Source organism: Laetiporus sulphureus, assembly GCF_001632365.1.
Source record: "Laetiporus sulphureus 93-53 unplaced genomic scaffold LAESUscaffold_10, whole genome shotgun sequence".
NCBI classification, from domain to species: Eukaryota; Fungi; Basidiomycota; class Agaricomycetes; order Polyporales; family Laetiporaceae; genus Laetiporus; species Laetiporus sulphureus.
Genome location: NW_024468519.1, coordinates 204,563 through 228,426, shown reverse-complemented (window position 1 = coordinate 228,426; position 23,864 = coordinate 204,563). Strand labels below are relative to the sequence as shown.

The following is a 23,864-nucleotide window of genomic DNA, read 5'->3' as shown; positions in this document are numbered from 1 at the left end:
TTCCCGCTTATTCATCGGCTGTTAATTGGTCGATAAGGGAATTACTGTCGATGGTTATTTCCCTCTTCCATGCGCTGCCAGGCCACCCGCCCTCCAGCACTCATCCGTCGAGCTAGCAAGGACGTTGCCCTCACCCCGCTTTCTGTGCGGCGTGCCGGCTGAGCATTACTTACTTGACGCATGTTTTCGGTGTATCTTCCCTCTCACGCTAGTCAATAAAGTTCGTGACCACTATGTTCCTGAGCTCAAGCGGAGATGGTAATGAAGCGTTTAATATGTTCTGTAAGTTGACTCTCATCTTCCGGAACCGGCACTCCTTGACTCTTGAACGCTGGCCATCGAGCAATGTGGAGGTCACCTGCTAATAGATTTCTGAGCGCCGCTGTGCGGTGTGTCTACCGTCGTGCGCTATCCGCGTTTCTATCAGCCACACAAATCTGTCCCCTCGGTCTGTTCACCCGGATAACGAGACCTTGGCTCAGCATCAGGAGGAGGGGCTTTCTCGTGGGCATTTCGCAAGCATTGGGCGGTGGTAATCGGCTGATCCCTAAGCTTTGTTTGCTTCTTACCCATCTTCGCACCTCTCCGAATGCGCCCGTCCCAGGCGTCGGCAGTTCTTACTCCAGGAGTGCTCCCATGCCGTCGCGGCAGAGAGTTAGCAGCATGTACGTACTGCGTGGTGAATCAAAATGCTTCTTACCATCATGTGGTCAATATAAGCACCACAATACTGCTGCTTTGATGACGCCTAGGATAGTTCTCGAATTTTATTGGAAATCCCATCTCGAGTGCTTCGATGGTCTGGATTGCAGGCCTCCGGCCCTACATCCCGCAAGCTCAAGTTCTCGAAGAGAAGACTAGGATTCAGACCTCATCCAGTACAACACCCTCCACGCAACCCTGTAATGCCGCTTCACTTCGCTACCAAATTGAGCGGACTTGGCAGGGTTCAAGCCATGCACCAACGGCGATAGCGAAAGGAGGGTGGTTCAGAGCGATAACGCCCACTCGCAGAGCTCTACACGAGTGCAAACCTCAAGAAACCATCGCAACATGCGTTTCAAATAGTCGATCAGCACCATGCCAGCGGGCAACATATGTTATTCTTGAGATATCTTTAGTCAATTGCAACGTTCCATTCATACGAAGTCGTTCTCAGATTGTCATCCTCAGCCCAAGTGCAGCACCATGTGGCGAAGTCAATAGCCCGCTTCAAGCATTCAACACCGCTTCCTCTCCATGCGCCCTGGCGCTATCGTCGATTGCATTCGCCAAACGTCGGCTAGATTTCGGCTAGGCTGATCGGCGACGTTGTGGGCGTCAGCGAGGCCTCGTTTCCCGGAGTTTGATCCAGGTAAAGCATCCTTAGCATGCACGCTGCGATTCGTACCCTCGCTAACCCACAACGCGCAGACCTTGAGGCGGGCCATAGAGATACGGGACCTGCTCCCCGGCGAAGTGTTGCCAGGATGGGTCAAGCGACAATCTCGCATGCGAAGGTGAGACGCGGCCGCTGATGATGCTATGACACAAATAGCGTTGTTCGTTGGTTCTGTACCGTAACCCGAGGATGATCAGGCTAGGTGTGTCTTCGCTGAGCGTCGATGCGTGTTCGGCAAGATACGCTCGTTACCACAAGGCGCGTTGCCACGTATTCACTTATGCAACGGCTGAAACGACACTTGTATCTATCTGGATCATCATCAGCCCAAGCTGTTGTTTGACTCCCTGAGCTGACGGCATCGGCGCATCATTCGGTCTGAAAGCGATCACTAACATCAGGCCGTATCACAACACAATCACACACAGGCGGTGCACTTACGAGAGCCAGGTATGAGATGGAACGGCGGCCGCAACGTTCGACAAGAGTGCTCTGCAACGACCACTACCGATATCCGGAGTTGCCGATAAGCGAAACCGCGGACCTTACATCATCGCTTCCTTGCATCGTTACCTGTTGTGGGCTCCAGACGATCACTGCAAGTATACTCCGAGCTGTTGGAAAGCGACTTCCCATATGTCTTACGGTCTTCTTCATCTCGCTGTTTCACCGGAACGTTGCGACGAGATGCTCCGAACACAGAAGGGCCATATCTCGCTCTATCATGCTGTGCCATTTGTTAAACTCTATCCGCAGAACGCTCGCGATGCTGGCGGTGGACATAGAAGCCTTGGTGGCCATGCGGATGCGGCTGCCAAACTTCGGGCAAGTTGCGATAACCTGCACATATCGCGGTTCTGGACAACGATGTGGAATCAAATGCTAACGGAGGTTATGCGCATATTGGGGAATATCATGATCTTTCAAGCTGTGAGTGATACCGCCATCAATTACTAATGTGGCCCGTCACTTCTATCTGTCATACAGGATGCAGTTGGACTGTCACGGAACTAAAGACACAGATATCCGAGTATGGATGGTGAGGCCAACAGGACGGATGAATGAGCAAGATGGCATAACCCTCGAGCCGTCCAACCATCGAGTTCGGATTGACTAACTACAGACGCTGTAATGTCCGCGGAAGAACGTTCCTGCACGTACGTCTTACGAACGCGCTGAACATGCTGCGTCAGCCAGACTTTGCGCATCCTTCCGGCTCCCATCCCTGTCGACACTCCGCTCATACGGAACCTTTGCGCATCGGCACTGCACATGGTCCCTCCGTCGGTCCTAAATAATACCCAGCATGAAGCGGGTCATGAGATACTATCCGTGCATATACAGACAGTGTGCATCGTGCCGTTCATTATTCTCCAATTAACAACGCGGGCATATATCGCATTGATGTCGCATCCTTCATGCTGAGTATTCAGCAATCATCCTCCGTTATTTCTGATGATTGTTCCTGCAAAAGTGCTCTATTTCCGTCATGCCGGCCCTTGCCTTTGTGCTTTCATATTCGTTATCTCATACTGGACAGCTCCGAGCTTCCCGGCCGTTGGAACGTTCGAATCGGTCAAAGTTGACCCTGTGAATGTCATCCATGACAACGAGATGACAGTATGCGCTGTTCATGGGTTTATGTCATCGAGGCTGAGCAGTGCAACATTCTGCCTATAGTCTAGTGGGCATCTTTGTCGGTCTTCTGGGCGTACACACTGATCAAATACGAAGGCTACGGCGGGTTGGCGTTAATTAATCGGGACAATGGAGCGGGTGCTCTAACGAGCTTTTGCTCACGAAGTCAGCCCACCTTCACCGATAGCGCGGCCGACAAACCGCAAGCAGCGAATGCGCGAATCCGGAGATGACATGGGAATGTTCACGCGGTGTCCCGGGCTGACGGAGACTTTGACCAGCTGGGAATATAGCTAGTCATAGCGATGAAGCTGTGTTCGCATGATCGGACAAACCTATGACAAAGAGGCGTAGTAATAACATACGGGGACCAACGGATCGGATCATAAGGACGTCGTGACGTGCAATACTCGGGCTCGGAGGGTCAAAGATACATCAAACAATGGGATTGGGAGGACAACAAAAAAAAGCCGCTCAGCGCTAAGGATGGTTTGAAGGGGACGGACAAACAAGGTAGAAGCCACAGGCAGTCTAGCAGGGAAGTTCTTGTGCACCTAAGGAGACGTGACTATGACATTACGAATCTCCGAGCTTGAACATGAATCAGAGGCAGGGTACGGAGATAAGGAAGACGCGCTCAACGACGATTGATATTTTTACTTTTTGCCGCCGATGCATTCAACGCTCGAACGTTTCCGCTGGCGCCCTCCTACGCGGTTCTTGCCCTTGGGTTTACTTCTGTTCTTGTCCTGGACCGTCTTCTCCAAGCCCTGTGCGGCCTTAGCACTTTGTAAGGTCAAAGATGCTTCAACGCGATCCCGCGCCGTCATAGCTGCCATCGGAAGGTGTGCATATTGGATGACGTGTTCATCGCGGCCGGATTGCATGTGGTGGAGTACCATCGGACGATAGACAGGCGCGACAGAGAAACCGAGTGCTTCGTAGCCGGGAATCATCTCGTATAGTACACCCTGGCCAAAGTGCCGGTCGGGCGCACTATTGTGGTTGAGCGTGTTTCCATGCTCGGAAGTCAGCGGTGGCTCTAGCACCGGGCTTGACAGAATTTCAGTGATGTCCAGCGCAAGGTCAGACCTCGAGATTTCCATGGTGGTGTCAGACCGCGCGTTGGACACCGGAGAAAAAGCGGAAAGTAGACTTGGTGGATACGAGTGCCCTCCATAGAGAAGCCAGCTGTAGTACGTGAGATCTTGCGGAGTCGAGGGTACAAGAGGCACGAGGTTCTGCTCGTGCGGTTGTGTTTCGTAGCCAGAAAAGCAAGAAGTAGCTCCTGGCGAAGGCGACGGGTCCACATACAACAAGGAGTTCTCAAGAGGTTCCAGGCACATAGATGGGGAAATATCACCAGACAGAAGGCGCTCATAGTACAGCTCGGTTTGCTTCATCATGAAAGCCTTGTAGGTGCCCACAGATTCTTGAATGCCGCATGCTGGACCCAGAACAGAAGAGAGACTATCATATATCGCCTCGCGCTCGGCTTGCGAGAGGCTTCGTCCGTCGAAAGCAAATGTTGTTTCGGCGGGTAGAGTATTCGCGCCAGTGCCCTGGATTTCGGTTTCGGTTTGTGGAATCAATTTATGCTCGGCGCAGAAGACATCCTGATCCCAGAGGTTGCCAGGGGTGAGACCAGGAGTGGCAATAAGGTTCATGGCTAGCAGATCATCATAGTGGCCATTGCGGTGAAAAGAAGGCGCATATAGTCGATGTTCAGCAGACTTAGCTTCGGCTTGGTAGGAACCAGCTCCAGTGGCAAATACATCGTGAGCGTCCACACTGCTGACGGGAGTCAAGAGCATATTCGGAGTCGAGACGTCGCTGCTTGTATCTCCATAGCTGGTACCGCAAGATGACATGGACGGAGTAGAAGCAGGGGTGAGGCAACGATACACGGTCCTCTGAAATCACTAGTCAGCTGCTAAAAATCATCATATACGCTATGATTCGTTACTTGAGGCTCCAGGGAACTCGTCCTGCTCTCATCCTCCAGGGAACGGTCCTTGGTCACCCGAAGCCCCTTGCTATGAAACCAATCGTAGACATGTCGTCGGTCGATGTTGTATCGCTTTTGAATCGCTTGACGGACCGAGAAGGGAGGCATCTCTGTCATTCCAGGCTCGAGCAAAGCTTCGAGCTCTTTCACCAGTTCTGGACCAAGCCGCGCTGCCAGACTGTCGGGGTTGACGCGCTTGCGAGTACCGGGAGCAGATAACATCATGTTGGTCCTCGGAATGGAACATCTGCCGCGTCGGTTGAGATTGTTCGAGCCGTCCATGATTTCACCGGCTGGCATTGGACGGCGTTTTGGGAGGATAGGTGTTTCCCCGTAAGTAGGTGCTCTTGCCATTGTCGTTTAAAATTGATCAATCTTGCCTACGCTAATGTCTTGACCTGAATAAGACCTTAAAGCTCCGAAGCCTGAGCTTGAAGCTTTGTAGTCGTGGATGCGAAAGTTGAACAAGCGATCGACGCGTGTGGCCTCAATGGCATCACTGTTTACCTTGAGGCAGACCCTCGGACACCGCTCAGCGAGTGGCCAGCATCGTGACATTCTGTAACACAGGAGGGACGCTCGCGAAATATTGGAGAGGCAGGCAAACACGCCCGGGACCATGGAATTCACACCGGCAAGCAGTACATCGTCGGTGCATTATCACCGTGCAAGATACCGTCAGGAGTGTCTCATCACCACGTCCGTTTGACCACCCGCTCTGTCAACACCTCAAGCGCGCCCTTTGCCTCGCTGTCTGGTAACAGCGCAATCACCTCTCGCGCCTTGTCTGCATGCGTTCTCGCCAGATCGCGCGTGCGCTCGACACCGGACGATCGGCGCACAAGATCCCTTGCCTGCGGAGGAGAGCCGAATACTATGAGGCTAGTGCGCTCCGATAAGATAGGACACATAGACACTTACAAGCTCGACGTCGCCATCTTGCTGGAATTTGCGCTTGATGAGGGGTCCCATTTCGGGGTGCTCCTCCCACGCAAACAAGGCTGGTCCTGTGGCCAGCCCCAATTGCAAATCGGCTCCTCCTGGCTTGCCCAATGTGGCTTCCCCAGATTCATAGTCCAAGATATCGTCCACAAGCTGTGTGCGCATGTTCATTCAGGGCGCAATAATCAGGAAACCCAAATTCCACGTACCTGGAAGGCAATGCCGAGGTTGCGGCCGTATGCATAGGCAATCTCTTTCCAGATTTCGCCATCTTTGCATCCACCGAGCACTACCGCTGCCCGTGCTCCCTTTGCCATTAAACTGGCCGTCTTCAAGTACGTCTTCTGTAGGTAGAGATTGAAGCTTTCTTTACCCACAGTTGGCTCGCCTGCAATCCCGAGTTCCTCGGCATGCACGGATTTCAGCTGCAGGATCTCGCCTTCGACGAGGTTGGCGATCACACTGGCTATTAGTTCGACGACCTCGTTGTCTCCTAGCCGTGATAGCGCAGCGCTTGTGCGTCCAAGCAAGAAATCCCCGGCAAGAATTGAGAGCTTGTTCCCGAACGCAGCGGGGGCTGAGGGAACACCTCGGCGTAGAGGCGAAGAGTCGATGACATCGTCGTGCAGCAGCGAGGCCACATGTATCATCTCCACAATTTGTGCAAGCCGGATCTGGGTGGGCAGTAACGATGGCGGGAAAGACAATGTTGAGACATCATTCGCCGATGGTACGGGTGGTGGCAAGGGTGGCTGATGCGGAGGTCTTGGTGGTCGGAGGCTAAACGACGTCTCGAATGACGCAGTGTGGTCTGGCATATTTGGATTCCAGTCGTTCAAGACGTCTGCCCGCGTTAACGGCTTGTCCAACTCCTCTGTCCGACCACCGGCACCCTCGCACTCTGCTGCCCATTTCTTGAGATACCAGCCGCCCCCCAATCCATTGGTAGCCTGTGCAAAAAGGAGGACCAGCAGTGGCCGAAGCTGTTTTGAGGGATGCAGGAAGTAGTACTTGGCAATTTCGCTGAGGCCGGGATGCGCAGAGCCGAGCAGACTTAGTAGTGTTTCTCGCAGTTGTGCGAGTTGGGGCGCAAGCAACGTGTATGGATCAGGGCGTGTGGGTGCCGTAGGAGACAGAGGCGACGGAGGAGCGGCGAAATCGCGTTCGGCCTGTGGTGTAACCGCGGCTTGTGCAGGGAAGGACCTCGTTTGTTGAGCGTGTCCATTATATTTTCGGCAAACTCGCGTGATCGAATACGTTCGCACTGCACCTAAAACATGAGAAGCGACGCGCACGCCCGCGACAGAACAGCGTCTCATGACCAGCAGGGACGCTAAGCGTCGGTAGGCAGTGGCCGAGCAGGAAGGAGGCAAACGGTTGAGCAGAACGCGTCGGGCGCTGTCGCGAGTCCTTTGGGGAATTTGTTAGGAATTCTCGGCCGGCTTCGCGTATGGGAGATGATGCGCATGTACGCGTATGTGTCCAGGGCACCTCGGCATTGTCTGTATTTCCACATCATCATAGTCTACATTCGGTTGTCTACTAAATTATACAGTACTGTACACAACGTAGCATCAATGCAGACCTCCTATAGTGCCCTACAACTCGCACAACTTCACAACCTCCGGAACCTCGCTCCATCGTTCAGCCTGCGGAACCACATTGTGCTAGAAACCATGTATGCAAGTGCATCGCCCCGTTGGCAGGGAAGAGGTGTCGTAGCGAGATCTCCCCACCCATCAGCAATGTCGTAACAAGCGGATATTATTATCGCTTGTAAGAAGCTGGTCAGGTTTCGAGTTGACGGTTACAAGTTGAACTGTCCAATGGGCGCGAAGTCTATTGTCATCGGGGCGCACGTTCGGGGCGCGGCGCCACAGATGGAGATGCGGCCAGCCGGTCGCGCATGCTGGAGACTGGCTGTTCGAGGTATTTTGCCAGCTCCCTCGCCTAGCGAATATCAGAAGGTGGCCCTGTGAAAAGAAAAATTACTGCAGACCTTCATCTCCAACTCATTCCATGATATAGCATCGTCCGCGTTGAGAGCGAGAAGGAGGACAGGATCGGCATTTTCCTCGCCACCATTCTGCGGATCGACAGACATGACTAGCAGTCGGCCAAGCTGACGCGTACATGAAGGAGTCCGTGACATTTAATTCAGCAATGGGGTATGGACGCATCGCCTTACCTCGCTATCAACATATCCAATCCCCTGCTCCTGCGTCTCCCGCCAAATCTCCCCTCCTAACCCGACGATCACACGAACGCGATCCTTCGGCTCATCCTCACCCGCCGCGTAGGAGACGAGGTGTCCTTGAGGAGTAAAGAGGATTGCTGTGTGGAGGTGAGGTAAGGCAAGCACTTGAGAGAGGAGGTTACGGAGATTGGCGAGGTTGAGCATGGCATAAGAAAGACGCGTCGGGCGCGTTCTGCGGCAGAATGGCGGACGCGTGTAGGACCCTGGCCACCCCGATCGTCTACACCTGAGATACAGCGAGTGGTACGGTAGCTACGTCGCGTAACAACGACAGGGAAAAGCAAACATGCAGAGTCTCGTCAGCCGAGCCGCGAAGCATTACAGAAAGCGTTCAAAGTGGGGACATAGGCGGGCGACAAAGCGAGGCCAACGTGATTACATGACTGAAGCGCGAACACAAAGTAGCAAATATAATTCGCCACATAGCCAAATGATTCAATAACATACGCCCCAAAACTGTCGTACGTTGCAAGCATTCATCGTTATTCACTGTCGAGGCTTCTGCGACTGCTACAAATCCCATCAGCGATGCATTTCGCAAGTTCGAAAAGTGCCCACCAAATAGGCCATAAGTTGCTGGTATCCGGGTTGAGCAGCATTCGGAGGCATCGGAGGCATGCCTTGCATTGCAGAGGATGGCATCATTTGTTGCGGAGGCATATTGTACGGCATTTGCGGTGCCATCGAACTCTGCACCGGCTGTTGTTGAGCCTGGCCCTGTGTATTCTGCTGTAACAAAGCAAGCAAGTTAGGAGGAAGATTTGCCAATGCAGAAGCAGGAGGTTGAGCTTGTTGTGGCGTTGACGGTTGAGGAGGCATTGGCGGATATGCATTTGTACTCGACGCTGGAGGCATTGCATTCGGCGGAAAGGGCGGCATTCCAGGCGAAGAGTAATAGGGATTGCCACCTGGTGCTCCCTGTGACATTGGCGGCATTGCGGGCGGAGGCACCGATCCCGGCGCAGCTGAAGGAGCTGGATTGCTAGAAGCGCCGGCAGGAACGTTCTGTGGTTGTTTTAGTGCTGCAAGTAACTGAGAAGTACGGATTCGTGAAAAGCACGAACAGACTGGATAACAAGTTGACTTGCCTGTTGAACTTTCTTAGCCTGTTCCAATCGCTCATCGACGGGCTTTTGAAAGAATCGTTAGCAGATCCCTCTACAGGATAACGTTGCTTACTTGGGCTGCTGCCAGTGGCTGAGCGTAAGGAGCTGCTGGGCCGCCTCCATAGCCCGACGGGCCGGAGGGACCTGGGCCACCGAACCCAACACTTCTGTTATCAAATCTGTCATCGAAGCCGCCTCGTCCCCCACCTCTGCCACCGCCGTATCCGTCATCGAAACGACCGCCGCGTTCGCGATCTCTTCCCCATTCACCTCTCCGATCCCAATCGTCGCCGCCATGGCCTCCCCTGCCCCGGCCACGCCCTCCGCGACCTCCGCGACGACCACGCGGATGCTCATCCCAGTCACGTCCTCTGTCAAAACCTCTGTCGCCGCGTCCGTACATCGGATATCAGTTTCATCAATTTACGGAGAGCGGCGCAACTGACCTAGGGGATGCACCTCGACTCTCGTCGTCCGAAGCGAATACGATGTCCATAACACCGTCTTGCAGCCCCTGGTGACGCAGCCGGTCATGCGCCTCGTCGCAAGCCTGTATGTCAGCCAGAAGACGTGAGATTGCGCCGCGGCCAATACTATAATGGTACCACATACCCTCGTGTCATAGAATTCAACGAAGCGCTGACTGTTGCAAGCAAATTACAAACTGCCATGGATAGGACAAAGTCAAAATCCACGTACTCGGTCCGGTCGCCTACCGGCCTCACAGACTTGACGTCGCCGAATTGTTGGAACTTCCGGCGCACTTCGTTGTCGTCGATTGGCTGACCGGATGCAGAACTGCGCAAAGTAACAATCAGGGTACCCTGAAGCTACAATATCAATTAACCGTCATATCAACAACTGCTATGCGTCAAAAAACGGCGATGTAGAAAGCAACGCACTTGATTCTTATCTTTATCTCCTCTACCGCCATCGTCACGAGGCAGGGAGTAGTGCACATCGATCTTAGACGATACGTTCGGATTATTCTATGTACGCGATACCACATTGTTGCGCTTACCGGGCGTCCACTTATCTCCGATCCTTGAAGGCGATCTCTCGCGCGTTCTGCTGCACGTAGATCATACTAGCGTGCCGAAAACGTAAGGTTTATGTAGGAAGACCGGGATTTCCACTCACGTAGGTCACGAAGACCATTCCCCGGTTTGCAATCAGGTCGAAGAAAGTGCGAATCTCTCCATGCTCCTCAAACAGTCGACGGACATCTTCACTATTCGTCTCGTACTATGGAACGAAGGTGATTCGTCAGCTTCAACTCTCATGTCCGTCAAAGTCACATGCAGAGACAGATCCCAGCCGTTCTGAGGGCGTTGTTGACGTGAATACAGTACTCGCCTTTATGTTACGAATAAAAAGAGTGCGACACGGGCGCTCTCGCTGAATACGCTCTTCAATCAGAGTATCGTGCACTTTATCGTCTCTTTCACGACGAGGGAACCGCTTAGGCGGTCGATCGAAGCCTCCTTGACCATAATTCGATCCTGAGTCGTCTAGCAGAAGAAATCGACGTGTGTGAGAACGTTAATCGATGCATTTAACGACAAGAAATTTAAGCGAAGCGAGATGACAACTTAGCACGTGGACCGCCTGTACTGCAGCTCAGAGTAACACGAATTCTGCGAGGCGTCTATTCAACGGCGCTGTGGACTTATTCAATAGCACCGCAGCAATATGCGATTGACACTAAGTCAATGGTTCCGAGCGAGACATTCCGAGAACGGACCAGCGTGTGTCGTTCCTGAGAGCTCACATCGCAGCGCGAGATAGTCCTTCGCTCAGAGTTGACGGCACACTCAAGATGCTTTTGATCCGGCGAGCCTCACGGCTGACCTGCTATGTTCAATGTGACGTTTCCTAGCGCACCTTCAAAATTTCCATAACTCTGACCGCCAAACCGCCCTGATGTGTCTGCAGGAGGACCATACTGCCCTGGTACTGCCGTATTGAAATTTCCATTTTGATAAAACTGATCTTGCGCAGGAGGTCCGGACTCGTAATTGTTGTATCCTCCCATATCGCCTTGCGGGGGACCTTGATCATAAGGGCCGACGTTGCTGTCGTAACCCCCATATGCACTACTTCCTCCTCTTCCACCACCGCCGCCGCCGCGGCCACGACCGAATCCCCTTCCACGGGGTCCGCCACCCCTGTCACTAAAACGGTGTGTTCGGTCTGGGCCAAAACCGTTCGGTGGGCCGCCTCTACGCGGTAACTGATTTTCGTATGGAGCTCCGTATGGATGGTGACGATTCATGTTTCTCAACGTTGTATGGATCGAGTGGCGGTCGTTGGAGGCACGGATGAGACAAAGCTTAGCTCAGACGAGGTATTGCTCCCGACTCTGCAGTCAGCTCGTTTGACAAGGCCTCACTTCGAGAACAAAGCAGCCGAGGTTGTGCAACCCAGAGGACAGCAATAAGACGTGGCGACGAGGCGATGATGATAGCCAGCAGACAGAGCTGTACAACCAAAATTTAGTCGCTTTATGCCGGCATAACACCGTGGGAAATGTGTCCTTTTCTGGCAGGTCCTGTGAGCGGAGCCCCCATGACGGCCGCTGCGCCTGTCCGGACCTCATTTCTGTATTCTCCATGTCTAAGCAGCTGCAGTTCAAGCTTGTTCTTCTCGGTGAGTGCGCCAGCAGCGACGCAGATACAGCAGCGCACTGACAATTTGTGCCCAGGCGAGTCTGCCGTTGGGAAATCCAGGTATTGCATCAAGTCATACAGTACTCGCATATGGGCTAAGTTACTCCTCCCATAGCCTGGTGTTACGTTTCGTGAAGGATCAGTTCGATGACTACCGAGAGAGCACAATTGGAGGTATGTGCATCGTTGGCAATGGTGGCGAGCGAGATTGGGCTTTAGCTGACGGTCTGCGCTACGTAGCTGCGTTCCTGACCCAAACGGTGACACTTGACGATCAGACGACAGTCAAGTTCGAGATATGGTATGTAACTTATGTGTAGCACCATATCTTCGTATTCTCATGCACCACGCAAGGGATACCGCTGGGCAAGAACGATACAAGGTATGTCCATCCGAGCACCGCATGTGGTCCATTACTGACTCGGTCTCCTAGTCCCTTGTATGTGTTTTCGCTCCATATTCTCCAGTTCCCTCTCATTCACGCTTAGAAAGGCTCCAATGTACTACCGGAATGCCAACTGCGCAGTGGTAGTCTATGACATCACTCAAGTAGCCTCTCTCGAGAAGGCGAAGTCCTGGATTCGCGAACTACAGCGTCAAGCTGATCCATCAATAGTCATTGCGCTCTGCGGAAACAAGGCTGACCTTGCTGCTCGTCGCCAAGTCACACAGGAAGAGGCGCAGAAGTATGCAGAAGAGGAAGGCCTGATGTGGGCTGAGACTAGTGCGAAGACTGGCGAGGGTGTGCAGGAGATCTTCACTGCGATTGGTTGGTCTTCCCTTCTGTCGCTCTGCGGTTTGTGGTCTCTGATATCTCTCTGCGTGTAGCCAAGAAGCTTCCGCAGACTGCTCCTGCGGCTGCAAGAGGTGGCAGGTCCGGCTCCTCAGCAAGAGCAGGAGTCGATCTCAATAAGCAAGCGGGTGCAGTAACTGGGCAGAACGAGCCATGCAATTGCTGAGCGCCTTTGCTCTTACCTCGCAACAGGCGCAACGTCCTGTGCATGCCTCTCCTCATGCTTATGGATTAGGCGCCTTCATATGTTTGTGATTCCCTCAGCGTGTTGTCTGCTTTGCTAGAGGCTCTTCTTTCATCCTTTCTCATCTCTCACTTTCTGTACTATATGTGGTGTCCTGACATCCTCAGTAATATATGGACTTCCGTGTACTGCAATACATCGTCCCTTCCAGCCATTACAGAGAATCAGGCCATGACAGCATGTGCACGTGGATAACAAAAGAGGCATGCCTGCAAGCCGCGTTCGTGCACGATATGGCGATGCAATGGATATCAGAAAAGTCCTTTGAAGCTGCTGTTGACAGAAACAACCCAAGAAGCAGAGATAAATTACACACACAGTCCAGAGTAGAGCCACTCCTCTTCTGCAATACCCCGCCTCTCCGACCCGCCCCAAGTCGTGAGAATTCGGAGTTTAGGCAAGCTCGTCTCGCATCATGATCTCCCTAGCCGCATTTCGATACATTCCATGGCAAAGGCGTCGTCGGCGAAAGGATACGAACACGTTTGGTAGCGCATCATGGCATGCACAGTACCGTGTAACTTCTCGCGCTTCGCGAAATTGATGAAAGATGTCCTTCCGTCGGGCGACAACACGTTGTCAGGATAGGCTGAGTGAATTCTGGAAATCTTCTTGAGATATAGCTCCACGTGGGGTACGCAAGGCTCGTTGATGGAGTCCTGGAAACGTTGGTACGCAGCGAAATCTGCAGCGAGAGCCTTGAATGCTTCGAGAGCATTTAGATGCGCATCTCGCGGTACTTGCGCCCATGTGGATTGCATTGAAGATATTGCTGGGTCGTAGAGCCCAGCAGCTACAGCAGACATCGAGGAGAAATTGTTCAGCAACTTGCACTCCTGGACACATGGCGTCAATCTGCTATTCTGACGAAACGCTCTTCAGGGCTCACCTCCAAAACTTGCAGCCAGAAATGCAAAGCATCGGCTGCTTTCTTGGATGTTGTTGCATCGAGGATAGCATCTTTCACCCATGCTGACAATTTGTCGTGGACTGTCCGGAAAGCATCAAGGAATGAAGGATGATTAGATATCTTCCGAATTGTCAGGGCGAGGCATTCCTGTGGACGAATTTTGGTGTACAGCCCGTGCACATATATGGATAGCTGTGCAGCCACAGCAGCAGGGTGCATGCGTATGAAATCGGAATTATCTTTGTAATGCTTGAACTTTATCGCAGCCTTGATTGAGTGGCACCCGCGTGCTGGGTAGATCTAAATGAAGTCAAACATCATATCAAGCGATGATATTGTACAGGACTTACGAAACGCTGTAGAGACAAGATCATTCCTCGTGCAGTAGCCGAGTACCGAGATGGGACAGAGCTCAAGAAATCGATAACTCGTCGTACGATGTGCGGATCGTCTCGGATCGTCTCGTGTCCATCGGACCACAACTGGATAACGGACAAGACCCGTCTCTGCGTCGGCTCAAGCACCGTCTCTCGCCAGTGCGTCAACTCCTCCTCGTTCGCGATCGATGGCTGGCCCATATAGAAGCGACTCAGCAGGAATATGAACACTTCGTCCGGGGTAGCGAAGGTCTTGATGGTCATGAAGAAGACCCGGCAAAATCGTCTGTGCACATCTGCGTCTAGGTGCAGTTGCTGTCAACCGTCACTTCTCCGCCAAGTAATCAAGTATACTCACCAAGCACATCGGCAGATAGACATTCTAGCAAAGCCCGAAACGTTCCGGCTGTGATGCTGCTGTCTTCATGAACCGCCACTTCATTGTTGTCTTTCCACAGCTTTAGCTTGTGATGAGATCCGGCATGGTGCTGTTCTGGCTGTCTCGGCTCCTCCTTGCCCTCAGAGATTCGTTCGAGATCACTGCACTTTCGAGGAAGCGACGAATCCAGAGGTGTAGCAGACAGAGGGTTTATGATCACAGGCTTGTCAGGACTGCTCAGAATATGGTCCAGTTCTTCGGGACTGGTCGATTCGAAAAGAGTAGATAGCCGCCTGAGGGAGGAGCGATCCTCAATTAAGACTGGACGCCGACGAAGGTGGCGGCTATTAGCCGAGCTGATGGGATCTGAATAGCTCCTTGTGTGATCAGCTAAAGTCATATCTGCGATCGTCGCCTGTGAAGGAGATGAGTGCCTCTGTTTCTGAAAGGTCGGCTTCGCCTTGGTGGAGGCTTGGAAGTCCATCGCTGGAAGCGGTGGATGTAGTTCTTTTATTGGGGAGAGTGAACTTCGCTCCAGCTCAGGGATGGTTTCGTTGATGGGTGAGACCGTGAACTCCATATCTAGATGATATCCATCGACCCCTTCGTGAGGTGGAACGATCGGACTGTAGATTGAGGTGAGCATTGTCTTGGAATCAGACTCAGCGAAGAGGCTGATGACCGGCGCCTGCAATGATATGAATTCTTGATATATGAACACACAAACGCTAATCATACAGACCTGATCGCCATCCAATAACGGCACCCACATATGGCCAGGCTTCTCGCCGTCAGGTGTGGTAGGAAACAATGGAACCTCTGGACTAAAATCTAGTTGATCGTGCGATACGGTCGCCGCGGTGGCGTCATGCACTGGCGGATCTGCCTTCACCTCCCGGAGCTTAGCAGCCACGCTCTCAGAGATGGGCTCGACGAACGTCTTGGGTATCCATCCTGCTTGACTCTCGCCTGGACGCACGGCTGCCCACCAACCCTGTCTCGAAGCGTGAGACGAACGTCATGGCGAACTAAATGACGCACTCACACTTTCTTCAACCTTGATGACATCCAACACTTCGTCCTTCCGGAAAGACAGCTGGCCTGCATCCTGAGCTTCAAAGTCATACAAGCATAGGACGTAGAAGGTGTCCACGCCTGAGGATGGGTCTGTTATAGACGTTGTGTCGTTGACACGTGTGGAAGGCAAGCTGGACGACGGAAAGTCCTGATATGTGGACAACGAAGAGTCAATCCAGAGGCGGGGAAGCGGGCCGCCTCGTCTGAGAGACGGTGTGCGAGATAGAAGTACTGCCTCCATCCGGAAACAAGAAACTAGCCAATGAGTGTCGAATGAAGCAGCTTCAAAGGAACCCAGCACGCTCGACGAGAGGAGACAATGGAGAAGATCCACACGACCGACAACTTCAGCGGTGAGCTTTCTGTCGCCTCTTCCAGACCCTATGAGATAAGCTGAGGACCTTGCAACCATCAAGACTATGATGATAAACGACGAGATCACGGACACGATACATTTGGTCTGCGTGTGCGCCGGGACCTGATCGGTGCTTACACGCGTGCGATATCAACCCTACCATTTGAATTCACTCCTTGGCGCAGTCGATGAGCGATGTGCGGATTGGAGGAGCCGCGTTTGAGAGGAGTGTAAGGGAGGAGTTACTAGTACGTGGACGACGAAGAGTTGCGCTTCCATTCCATCACGTCTTGATGAACTTGAAGGCGTCGTATACCTGGACTTGATGATACCCAAAGGAACTCTTTTGCTAAAGGGAACTCCTAACTCCGACGGCTATGATGTGGCCAAAATTGATCCTCCCGGCGGCATCAGCTTCACGACCCGGCTATACGAACTGCAGGTACCGATGCGAAATATAGTCTGCTTAACGATACAAAGCCCAAATGCGAACCCGATACGAGACGTACCAGTGATGTCAAGCACGGATATTTCGGTGTTTGCTGCGTAGCGTGCGAGAGGTCCACAAAGTTGCAGGATGGCCGTGAGTCATTCCCGATGTCGACATGAAACGCAACAAAGGCTGATCAGACGGCAGGACTGCGGCCAAGAAGGCGTTGATGAGTAGTTGATCTAGTCCCACAGCAGCAGCAACGTTGGCGTGCGTATGTCCGCAGTTGAGATACCTTCGATGCATATTCGCAGCGAGCAGACATACATACGTAACCTCTTACCCGGGCCGCATTAACATGGGAGCCATCAGTGGCACCGCGGGAATTTCCGACCAACCATGATTGAGAGGGCTGTGAAAGAACATTAACTCAACCAATGTCTCTGCGTTGATTCTGGTGACAGCGGATGACATGAATAAATTACCTCAGAGGTTGCACGGTAATGATGGGATAAAATACTTGCATCCGCGATGCTCTGTGACACAAGTATCTCTCCGCGTGTCCCCGGTCTGGTCATGTATCAGATTGTTAATCACGGAATCAGCGAACATTGACCGTTGCAATATCGCGCAGCCACTGCAGCGCCGTTGCACACGCATCGTTCGCTCGGAGCAGCGGGCCGTCAGCTGAAGCCGATCACGATCAGGGATGAGCGTCTGAGACTCTGCGGAAGTCGCTACGACATAGCAACACCGTTCCACATCCCGACTTTCAGCGATGGCACCATGGGTCTCAGCTAAAGCCAAGGCAAGGCAACCATAACTCCTCCAGCGAGCATAGTGAGCTTGACAGCGACTTTGGAAACAGGTCCAGCTACGGTACAGGAGGTCATTTCTGTGGGCAACCTGATCGACATTGACACTGTGCAGGATGGCGGTACAGAGGCTACGTACTTTGCAAGAGAAGAAAGGAGCACAAGCCAAGGCCTCCAGGCGCGACATCGCAGTACTTCTGGAGAAAGGAAAGCTCGAAACGGCCAGAATCAAGGTTGAGAACAGTGAGTCGCATCCGCCGCTCATCGTCAAGTCTCAAGCTTCACGAGGTTCTCACGGGATCAGTTATACACGAAGATATATACGTCGAGCTTCTGGAACTGCTGGAGCTGTATTGCGAATTGCTGCATGCACGGTTCGGACTTCTAGATCAGAAGTGAGTGTACCGCCTTGTTACCCGAAGAACTCTTCTAGACCTGCTGTCAATCAACATATGAAGCACTGCAGAACCGGACCCGGGAGTCAGCGAAGGCGTGTGCAGCATCATATATGCGGCCCCTCACACAGAACTGAAAGGCATGCGCTGTCGTGCCACCGGAAGTCTAACCGCTGACATGATAATCTAGAATTGCACACTTTGCGAGACATGTTGATGCACAAGTATGGGCGGGATTTCGCAATTGCCGTAATGGAGAACCGTGACGGATGCGTCAGTGATCGTGTGAGTATCCCATGAGATGCTTGTGGCGAAGCCCGTTAATGCGCGATCGTATCCCTCTAAAGGTCGCGAAGAAGCTCGTTATTGCTACTCCGTCGCCTTCTCTGGTAGATGCCTACTTGGCAGAAATAGCTAAAGGCTACGGGGTGAAGTGGTCACTCCCCACGCCATCCAGCGGCGGCAACGACGACAGCGGAGAGGGCGGAGTTAAGGTATGTGAACGATGTCTCGAAACGTCCTCAGCGCGAGTCTCTCTGACGAGTTTATAGATCGCCGAGCCCGAGGAGGAGACGCTTGAGTCGCCCGTACCAGTAAAGGCGGCGACGATCTCGGCGGAGGCAAGGAGTGCGGGCATGCGAACTCCAAAATTGCCAGACATTCCGCCGGCGGAAGATCGCAGTGTCTCCGAGGACAAGACGGCCAAGCCCTCAACACCTCCCTCGCCCGTTGAAGACGGGTTTGAAGCATTGACAAAGCGCTTCGAGGCGCTGAAGAAGCGGTAGTTCTACGAGATCTGTAGCAGGATTTCTTTGTGGACTAGGTTTTCCCCATCGATGTAGCATTGTATTATAGTATCACCGCAGCTCTTCCATGTGTAATGAGGAAGCTATATACCTTGCGTTACTTTGTCCTGCTCTACCACGTGAGGCAAAGCAGATGAAACATGCGACAATGGTAATTCCTTAAGTAGCCGATGAATCTACGATGGGTTGCCTACGTCTGCATCAGAGAAGAGTGACAATTCAAATTGGAAATACTTACCTCCACCGTTTCCTGTTGCGCCTATCATAAACTGGTAGCCACCGGCGGTGTAAAGCTCTGTCATCAAAGAATCTGCGCACACACGAGTTGATCCCTATCTTCTTGCCCGATGATCTCCGACCTCGGGGGAAAAAGTCTGCAGTAAGGGACGTGCACGCATGCGACATCGGCGCTCGGAGTACCGTCGCTCGGGGAGGCCCTATCAACGTCGCACCGCCTAGAATGCGCCTCTGTGAAGGCGCCTCGTTGACGCCGCGGTTTTCCCTGGTCAAGACGCGAGCCAAGCAGAGCGGCTAGCAATGGAAATGAGCAGCTTGTCGCGTTCTCGCGGGTATCCATTCGGACGCTCTTCTGCCGCGTTGATGCGCTCGGCTGAAGTTGATCGCTCGTAAGAACTTGCTCATCAAAGAGATTTTCCGCAAACCCTGCATCATCGAAGTTTCTTGTGATAGTTCTATGAACGGAGAAGGTCAGGAACCTTGTCAAAATCTGGAAGGGCCCATGATGCTCGCACGGATGCAAAATACGACATATATAAGAGATGCAGAGCCCATGCATGTTCCCATGACCATATTCACAACGTGCGCTCGCAGTATGCCTGCATAGGCCGACTTCCAGTTCAAAAATCACAACTGCCAACGCCTCACGGGGAGCACGGGACGTCGGTGGCTACAATGTCCGACGCATTTTGACAGCCTTCCCATATAAATGCATCAAATAGGGTGCGTGCCAACCGTCAATTTTGCCAACCAACGAGCACCTGACCGACTTGCTACTATTTCAAAGTAGTAGTGGAGATACCGAATGACATGCTGAATGATCCAGCTTGTCGAGAGCTCAGACGGTGATGGTATAGAAGGTACCCCCAGCTATGGGTCCAATCCTGTGAGGTGTAATGCACAGGCACGGCGAGATGTCGCTTGCAATGATTGTGTCAGTCGCTGACGCAGCTGAGAACGTACCGTAAGCAAACTGCCCAATTCGTATGATTGAAAGTTCCTCGAGCTCTTCCGACCGGGACGCAGATATAGCAGCCGTCGGAAACTTCAGCAGCCAACGTCGGGTTGAACATTCAATGTTTGCATACACAGCGATTTTCCCATGCTCCCGCCGAAGCGTTTGTACCGTTTATAGCCTAAAACTCAAAGTTTCGGTCCTGCCATTTCTGACTCATCGGCGACAAATTCAGATATGATTTTACCACATAGTGCGGACTTAGAGCAGCAAAATCAGGCTTACCTTCACTGCAGGAGGTACCATGAGCACGTCTAGACCGGGCCGGCCCAATTGTTTCCCCTTTCTTCTGGAATTGCGGTACGTACACGCGTTCTGGGGTTGATCTTGACTACCGCCACTGCGGCCACGGAGCGCTGGCCGATAGCCGAGGGTGAGGGTTCCTGCACTGTTCGGTCCACCACGCAGTAAACGCATGATTCGCAACAGCGGGCAGAATCCCCTTCAATGCCAATAGAACGTCTAACCCAGTCTGACGAGTCGCGTGTGCTGGCGTTCCAGCGAGAGGGGAAGGGTACGCGCGCCGAGACTAATCATTGTACCCGGGGCGTGGAAGGCGAGCACCTATGCTATAGTCTGACTCAATCGCAGATCTCGTCAATTATACCGAGGCCCACTAACCTTCAAGTGCTCGCTGACAATAGAGGATGCTGATAAGACGACAACTCCGCAGAGATACACAATCAGCTGAAATCTGAGAGATGCCGAGGTTCATCTTCATCACCATCTGGATGTGTATCCGTAGAGATGATTGCGCAACCCGTCGGGCCATCGGAGACTGATCAGAGCAACTCAATTGATTGAATACAATATGATATATCTACCAGAAATTTTTGCCGGGAATTCAATGCGATGCCATAACTCCTCCCTGGCTATCCATGCGATCCGGCGAGAATGTTCCAAAGCTATTGGCGAGTCCGCATTAGGAGTAGACCGAACGGAGAAGGGCGAAAGTGGCCCCGAGAAGCGGTGATTCTGCAGCATTGAGCAGCATCGTGACGAGTTGATATCGCGAAGCAGAACAAAAACAGGCTTCAGAACGCCGCTTGAGGCATGGCTGGAAGTGTACGCTCGAATTCCATTCACTGGATGATAGTTCAGGGTGCGTGATGTGCCATGGAGGCCATCGCCGCGAGCTGCTGCACAAGGCACGAATGAGGATCGGACGAACCACGGTGATACAGTGGAGGTCTAGCGCCTCCGCACTGAAGCAACCGAAAGGGGAACGAATTACTCTGGACTGCAAGCTGACGCATGCTTGAGCAGCTAATCGTGGGGCGTCAGCGATTAGGTAATACCCAACTCAGGCGGAGATGAGTGCAAGTAGCGGGCAGTGCACAGTCATGAACTTCTTTCCTGCTTATGACTGGCCGTTTACTTTAACTCAACGATTCGGGGGTAGATCAGTCGCGAGTCTTACCTTCGCATAAGGGTCGGCTTCTTGGTGGGGCTCAAGCGAGAATCAGCCCAACGCCTAGGTCAGAAGCCAGCACGAACGGCCGCAATAGAAGTACCGCGTTGTATGGACAGGAAGAATACTATAACGGCCCACAGCAGAACCCACGGCGGACATCGACAACTGAAGTGCAGCGCGTTACTGGCACACCCCCGGATGAGCGAGGCCGTTCATTCGAGGGATAGAACCGCAGTGAAGAGGGTTCCCGCAGCGAATATGCTGGTGGGACGTAAAGGCGAGAGCGACAAAAAATTGTCAAGACGATCCATTATGAGAAAAGCGAACCGTCGGCAATCTCGAAACGGGCCATCAAGAGGCGCGGCTTGTCGGGGCACGGAGATGAACCTAGCCAATAGGCGTCCGGCTTCCGCCGGCGCCTCGGCCACGTGCAATCCGATTTTCACGGCACAGATGGTCGTCGGGAGCAGCGCGATGTTCCGCCGTTCGCAGGATGCGTCTCATATATAACCATCTATCTCTCGAGGACTCTGCGCCCGATGCTCTTTGCGCGCTCAATGCACTCCGTCTTTGCCATGCCATCCGACCACGACATGGACGAAGATGACCGCAGCGATGCCTGCTCAATCCGCACAACTTCGTCTCGTTTCGCTCCCAGCGTAGCGAGCTCCGCTACCTCGCACGATTGGGAGATGCGCTCAGCCTCGCCAGCCCCCTCCATATATTCCATGACTGATTCTCTCCGGGCCGCTTCCTATCGACACGAATATGGCCGTGGACTGAACAATTACTCAGAGGTCTACCGGCTGCCAGCGGACGATGAGGAGTTTGACCGTCTCGGTAGAGTCATATGGTTTACGTATCGCCTGCCGGAGCTGACTGCTCGTTAGATCAGCAGCATGCAATGTTCGCGGAGGTCATGGGCAGATACGTGCCGCCGCTGCCGCACATTCTCGAAGACGATACGCCCGGCGAAAGGAAGACCTGCGTAGATTTCGGTTGTGGGAGTGGAAGCTGGTCGGTGCTTCCGCATTGCATTGTTCCGAAGCATATCTCTGATTGGTAACCAGGATACTGGATGTGGCGAGAGACTTTCCGCACTGTGATACTGTCGCTGTGGACTTGGTTCCCATGCAGTCCTTGTGAGCGTTCTTTTTGAGGTATCGTGCGGACGGGCGGCGGTTGATTGACAGTTCGCTCTACAGACACATGCCGCCCAATTGCAGGTACGTCTCTTCGCCACCGCCACGGGGCGCGAGTTTGAGACAGGATCCAGGAGCGAGGTCGACGACATCAACCTTGGCCTGCAGCATTTCTACGGGGACTTCAACGTCGTGCATGCCCGGCTGATCTCGTCTGGGGTAAGTGTCGGCTCCGAAAGTGGCCAGATCTGAGCGATCGAACTGCAATCTCCGTTCCTGACCACCTTCCACTTTTGGGCATCACTTGTCTGATCTCAGATCCTGGACTACCATGGCTTGGTCGATCAATTGTCGCAGACCCTCCGTCCTGGCGGCCTTATTGATCTGACCGAGTTCGACTTCCGCGTGTACGGGTCCGACTGCAAGCCCATTCTGACAAACGGACGCTCGTGGTTTGCGACGTGGATGAATCTCGCCCACGATGCCGTCCGACGAAGTGGTGGCGAACCCGACGCAGCAAATCATCTGCGTCAGTGGATATCACGACATGGCGCGTTCGAGAACGTCGTTTACCGCGAGTTTTGGCTGCCATCGGCGCCGTGGAGAAAGGGGAACGATCCAGAGACGCAACGGCAGAACCGCATTGCGGTCGTGTTCAGAAACGACATCCTGGTAAGCTCTGATCGTCAATTGTCTCAGAGCGGTTCTGAAGACCAAACTATGCAGGCATTCTTGAGGTCTGGGCGTCCGCTGCTCCTTGGAAGTGGCATATCAGAGGCTGTCGTCGATGAAGCAGAGGAAAACGCTCGCACTGAATTGATGGATGCACGAATGCGCACATACATTCGCGTGGAGAATGTCTACGCCCTCAAGAAGCGTAATTAACTTTCGATCACGACTTTATATCTTGGACGGTACGGTACCTCACATCATCTGACTCGCTCGCATTGTTGTCGTTTTGCATATCATTATCATGTTGTCCCAATCTTGTCACCTCTGCATCGTATACGTCGCATCTTGGTTCCGTGCTACGATATATAGTAAAATATAATATTAGCCGCTGTCAATGTGCTGCTGAAAACGGAAACGGAGAGCGATGACCTTGAGGAATCTTTGTGGTCTTGTCGGAGGACGGCGCTTTCCCTTAACGATCCGCCCGACCCTTCTTTCCGATCGGGGTTGCGTCGACAGTGAAAGCGGGTTTTGCTCGCACGTATCTCGCGATGGGAGCTGGGTTTCAAAATCCTGTCATGCATGGACCGCTATCGCCAGGACAGTCTTGTGAAATAAGAGATATTGTGCCTTGTCGCCGCGCCGCGTGATCGCAGCACCGATGAATAAATACGGCGACAATCTGCAACATTTGAGATTGGTATGGAATGCATGAGCCAAATGGCCACAGATCGTTTCCATGAGCTAAGCCAGATTCCCTTGAACAGAACCTACGGGTGGCAAGCGTGAGGCTCCGCTGAGG

General features: G+C 53.0%; 10 protein-coding genes across 10 annotated transcripts; 4 read left to right on the top strand and 6 right to left on the bottom strand.

Annotated features, from left to right (window-relative positions):
* Positions 1–268: 268 nt before the first annotated feature.
* Positions 269–1,040, top strand: LAESUDRAFT_45002 (uncharacterized protein). Its single transcript, XM_040902508.1, has one exon. The coding sequence runs from the start codon at positions 346–348 to the stop codon at positions 859–861; it is 516 nt and encodes a 171-aa protein (XP_040766350.1). The 5' UTR covers positions 269–345; the 3' UTR covers positions 862–1,040.
* Positions 1,041–3,342: 2,302 nt separating this feature from the next.
* Positions 3,343–4,972, bottom strand: LAESUDRAFT_44997 (uncharacterized protein). Its single transcript, XM_040902507.1, has 2 exons — positions 3,662–4,972; positions 3,343–3,610 (listed from the first exon to the last, which is right to left on the bottom strand). Exon 1 carries the CDS (start codon positions 4,888–4,890, stop codon positions 3,676–3,678), a length of 1,215 nt encoding a protein of 404 aa, XP_040766349.1. The 5' UTR covers positions 4,891–4,972; the 3' UTR covers positions 3,343–3,610; positions 3,662–3,675.
* LAESUDRAFT_723489 (uncharacterized protein) lies at positions 4,713–5,371 on the bottom strand. The gene has a single exon (XM_040908427.1). The coding sequence runs from the start codon at positions 5,307–5,309 to the stop codon at positions 4,953–4,955; it is 357 nt and encodes a 118-aa protein (XP_040766348.1). The 5' UTR covers positions 5,310–5,371; the 3' UTR covers positions 4,713–4,952.
* A 247-nt stretch (positions 5,372–5,618) lies between these two features.
* Positions 5,619–7,399, bottom strand: LAESUDRAFT_675876 (terpenoid synthase). The gene is made up of 3 exons (XM_040905611.1): positions 6,179–7,399; positions 5,949–6,122; positions 5,619–5,881 (listed from the first exon to the last, which is right to left on the bottom strand). Exons 1-3 carry the CDS (start codon positions 7,286–7,288, stop codon positions 5,720–5,722), a joined length of 1,446 nt encoding a protein of 481 aa, XP_040766347.1. The 5' UTR covers positions 7,289–7,399; the 3' UTR covers positions 5,619–5,719.
* A 415-nt stretch (positions 7,400–7,814) lies between these two features.
* Positions 7,815–8,690, bottom strand: LAESUDRAFT_768485 (uncharacterized protein; the record flags this gene model as incomplete). The annotated part of the gene is made up of 3 exons (XM_040913773.1): positions 8,158–8,690; positions 7,969–8,091; positions 7,815–7,919 (listed from the first exon to the last, which is right to left on the bottom strand). The coding sequence occupies exons 1-3, from the start codon at positions 8,368–8,370 to the stop codon at positions 7,815–7,817; spliced, it is 441 nt and encodes a 146-aa protein (XP_040766346.1). The 5' UTR covers positions 8,371–8,690.
* Positions 8,691–9,511: 821 nt separating this feature from the next.
* LAESUDRAFT_44908 (uncharacterized protein) lies at positions 9,512–11,810 on the bottom strand. The gene is made up of 9 exons (XM_040902501.1): positions 11,217–11,810; positions 10,689–10,843; positions 10,473–10,577; positions 10,354–10,419; positions 10,235–10,297; positions 10,032–10,156; positions 9,945–9,975; positions 9,779–9,882; positions 9,512–9,713 (listed from the first exon to the last, which is right to left on the bottom strand). Exons 1-9 carry the CDS (start codon positions 11,605–11,607, stop codon positions 9,707–9,709), a joined length of 1,047 nt encoding a protein of 348 aa, XP_040766345.1. The 5' UTR covers positions 11,608–11,810; the 3' UTR covers positions 9,512–9,706.
* Positions 11,811–11,912: 102 nt separating this feature from the next.
* Positions 11,913–13,453, top strand: LAESUDRAFT_723486 (GTP-binding protein RAB5). Its single transcript, XM_040908426.1, has 8 exons — positions 11,913–11,981; positions 12,037–12,061; positions 12,117–12,175; positions 12,242–12,302; positions 12,356–12,383; positions 12,435–12,440; positions 12,494–12,770; positions 12,830–13,453. The coding sequence occupies exons 1-8, from the start codon at positions 11,945–11,947 to the stop codon at positions 12,958–12,960; spliced, it is 624 nt and encodes a 207-aa protein (XP_040766344.1). The 5' UTR covers positions 11,913–11,944; the 3' UTR covers positions 12,961–13,453.
* On the bottom strand, positions 13,349–16,297 carry LAESUDRAFT_44819 (ras GEF). Its single transcript, XM_040902500.1, has 7 exons — positions 16,235–16,297; positions 15,750–16,174; positions 15,447–15,698; positions 14,684–15,392; positions 14,299–14,627; positions 13,928–14,248; positions 13,349–13,874 (listed from the first exon to the last, which is right to left on the bottom strand). The coding sequence occupies exons 2-7, from the start codon at positions 16,020–16,022 to the stop codon at positions 13,452–13,454; spliced, it is 2,307 nt and encodes a 768-aa protein (XP_040766343.1). The 5' UTR covers positions 16,023–16,174; positions 16,235–16,297; the 3' UTR covers positions 13,349–13,451.
* A 969-nt stretch (positions 16,298–17,266) lies between these two features.
* On the top strand, positions 17,267–18,690 carry LAESUDRAFT_723485 (DUF292-domain-containing protein). Its single transcript, XM_040908425.1, has 8 exons — positions 17,267–17,374; positions 17,435–17,445; positions 17,497–17,624; positions 17,686–17,776; positions 17,840–17,916; positions 17,967–18,061; positions 18,124–18,270; positions 18,328–18,690. The coding sequence occupies exons 1-8, from the start codon at positions 17,345–17,347 to the stop codon at positions 18,559–18,561; spliced, it is 813 nt and encodes a 270-aa protein (XP_040766342.1). The 5' UTR covers positions 17,267–17,344; the 3' UTR covers positions 18,562–18,690.
* A 3,151-nt stretch (positions 18,691–21,841) lies between these two features.
* On the top strand, positions 21,842–23,275 carry LAESUDRAFT_648271 (uncharacterized protein; the record flags this gene model as incomplete). Its single annotated transcript, XM_040904100.1, has 7 exons — positions 21,842–22,088; positions 22,139–22,265; positions 22,319–22,390; positions 22,454–22,474; positions 22,525–22,609; positions 22,709–23,062; positions 23,117–23,275. The coding sequence occupies 7 exons, from the start codon at positions 21,842–21,844 to the stop codon at positions 23,273–23,275; spliced, it is 1,065 nt and encodes a 354-aa protein (XP_040766341.1).
* Positions 23,276–23,864: the final 589 nt, after the last annotated feature.

What these genes read in the sequence shown, in the direction of transcription:
- LAESUDRAFT_44997 (XM_040902507.1), bottom strand. Translation starts at nt 4,890, where the DNA reads ATGTCATCTTGCGGTACCAGCTATGGAGATACAAGCAGCGACGTCTCG.
- LAESUDRAFT_675876 (XM_040905611.1), bottom strand. Translation starts at nt 7,288, where the DNA reads ATGAGACGCTGTTCTGTCGCGGGCGTGCGCGTCGCTTCTCATGTTTTA. An exon ending in ACCTCGGCATTGCCTTCCAG is followed by an intron (nt 6,123 to 6,178) that starts GTACGTGGAATT and finishes ATGCGCACACAG; the next exon opens with CTTGTGGACGATATCTTGGA. An exon ending in AAGATGGCGACGTCGAGCTT is followed by an intron (nt 5,882 to 5,948) that starts GTAAGTGTCTAT and finishes TCTCCTCCGCAG; the next exon opens with GCAAGGGATCTTGTGCGCCG.
- LAESUDRAFT_45002 (XM_040902508.1), top strand. Translation starts at nt 346, where the DNA reads ATGTGGAGGTCACCTGCTAATAGATTTCTGAGCGCCGCTGTGCGGTGT.
- LAESUDRAFT_44908 (XM_040902501.1), bottom strand. Translation starts at nt 11,607, where the DNA reads ATGAATCGTCACCATCCATACGGAGCTCCATACGAAAATCAGTTACCG. An exon ending in GAGATAAAGATAAGAATCAA is followed by an intron (nt 10,157 to 10,234) that starts GTGCGTTGCTTT and finishes TTGTAGCTTCAG; the next exon opens with GGTACCCTGATTGTTACTTT. An exon ending in CCGGTAGGCGACCGGACCGA is followed by an intron (nt 9,976 to 10,031) that starts GTACGTGGATTT and finishes TGCTTGCAACAG; the next exon opens with TCAGCGCTTCGTTGAATTCT.
- LAESUDRAFT_723485 (XM_040908425.1), top strand. Translation starts at nt 17,345, where the DNA reads ATGGCACCATGGGTCTCAGCTAAAGCCAAG. An exon ending in TTCGGACTTCTAGATCAGAA is followed by an intron (nt 17,777 to 17,839) that starts GTGAGTGTACCG and finishes CAACATATGAAG; the next exon opens with CACTGCAGAACCGGACCCGG. An exon ending in GCGGAGAGGGCGGAGTTAAG is followed by an intron (nt 18,271 to 18,327) that starts GTATGTGAACGA and finishes ACGAGTTTATAG; the next exon opens with ATCGCCGAGCCCGAGGAGGA.
- LAESUDRAFT_44819 (XM_040902500.1), bottom strand. Translation starts at nt 16,022, where the DNA reads ATGGAGGCAGTACTTCTATCTCGCACACCGTCTCTCAGACGAGGCGGC. An exon ending in TCATCAAGGTTGAAGAAAGT is followed by an intron (nt 15,699 to 15,749) that starts GTGAGTGCGTCA and finishes GCTTCGAGACAG; the next exon opens with GGTTGGTGGGCAGCCGTGCG. An exon ending in TCTGGCTGCAAGTTTTGGAG is followed by an intron (nt 13,875 to 13,927) that starts GTGAGCCCTGAA and finishes CCATGTGTCCAG; the next exon opens with GAGTGCAAGTTGCTGAACAA.
- LAESUDRAFT_723489 (XM_040908427.1), bottom strand. Translation starts at nt 5,309, where the DNA reads ATGGACGGCTCGAACAATCTCAACCGACGCGGCAGATGTTCCATTCCG.
- LAESUDRAFT_723486 (XM_040908426.1), top strand. Translation starts at nt 11,945, where the DNA reads ATGTCTAAGCAGCTGCAGTTCAAGCTTGTTCTTCTCG. An exon ending in GTTCAAGCTTGTTCTTCTCG is followed by an intron (nt 11,982 to 12,036) that starts GTGAGTGCGCCA and finishes ATTTGTGCCCAG; the next exon opens with GCGAGTCTGCCGTTGGGAAA. An exon ending in ACAGTCAAGTTCGAGATATG is followed by an intron (nt 12,303 to 12,355) that starts GTATGTAACTTA and finishes GCACCACGCAAG; the next exon opens with GGATACCGCTGGGCAAGAAC.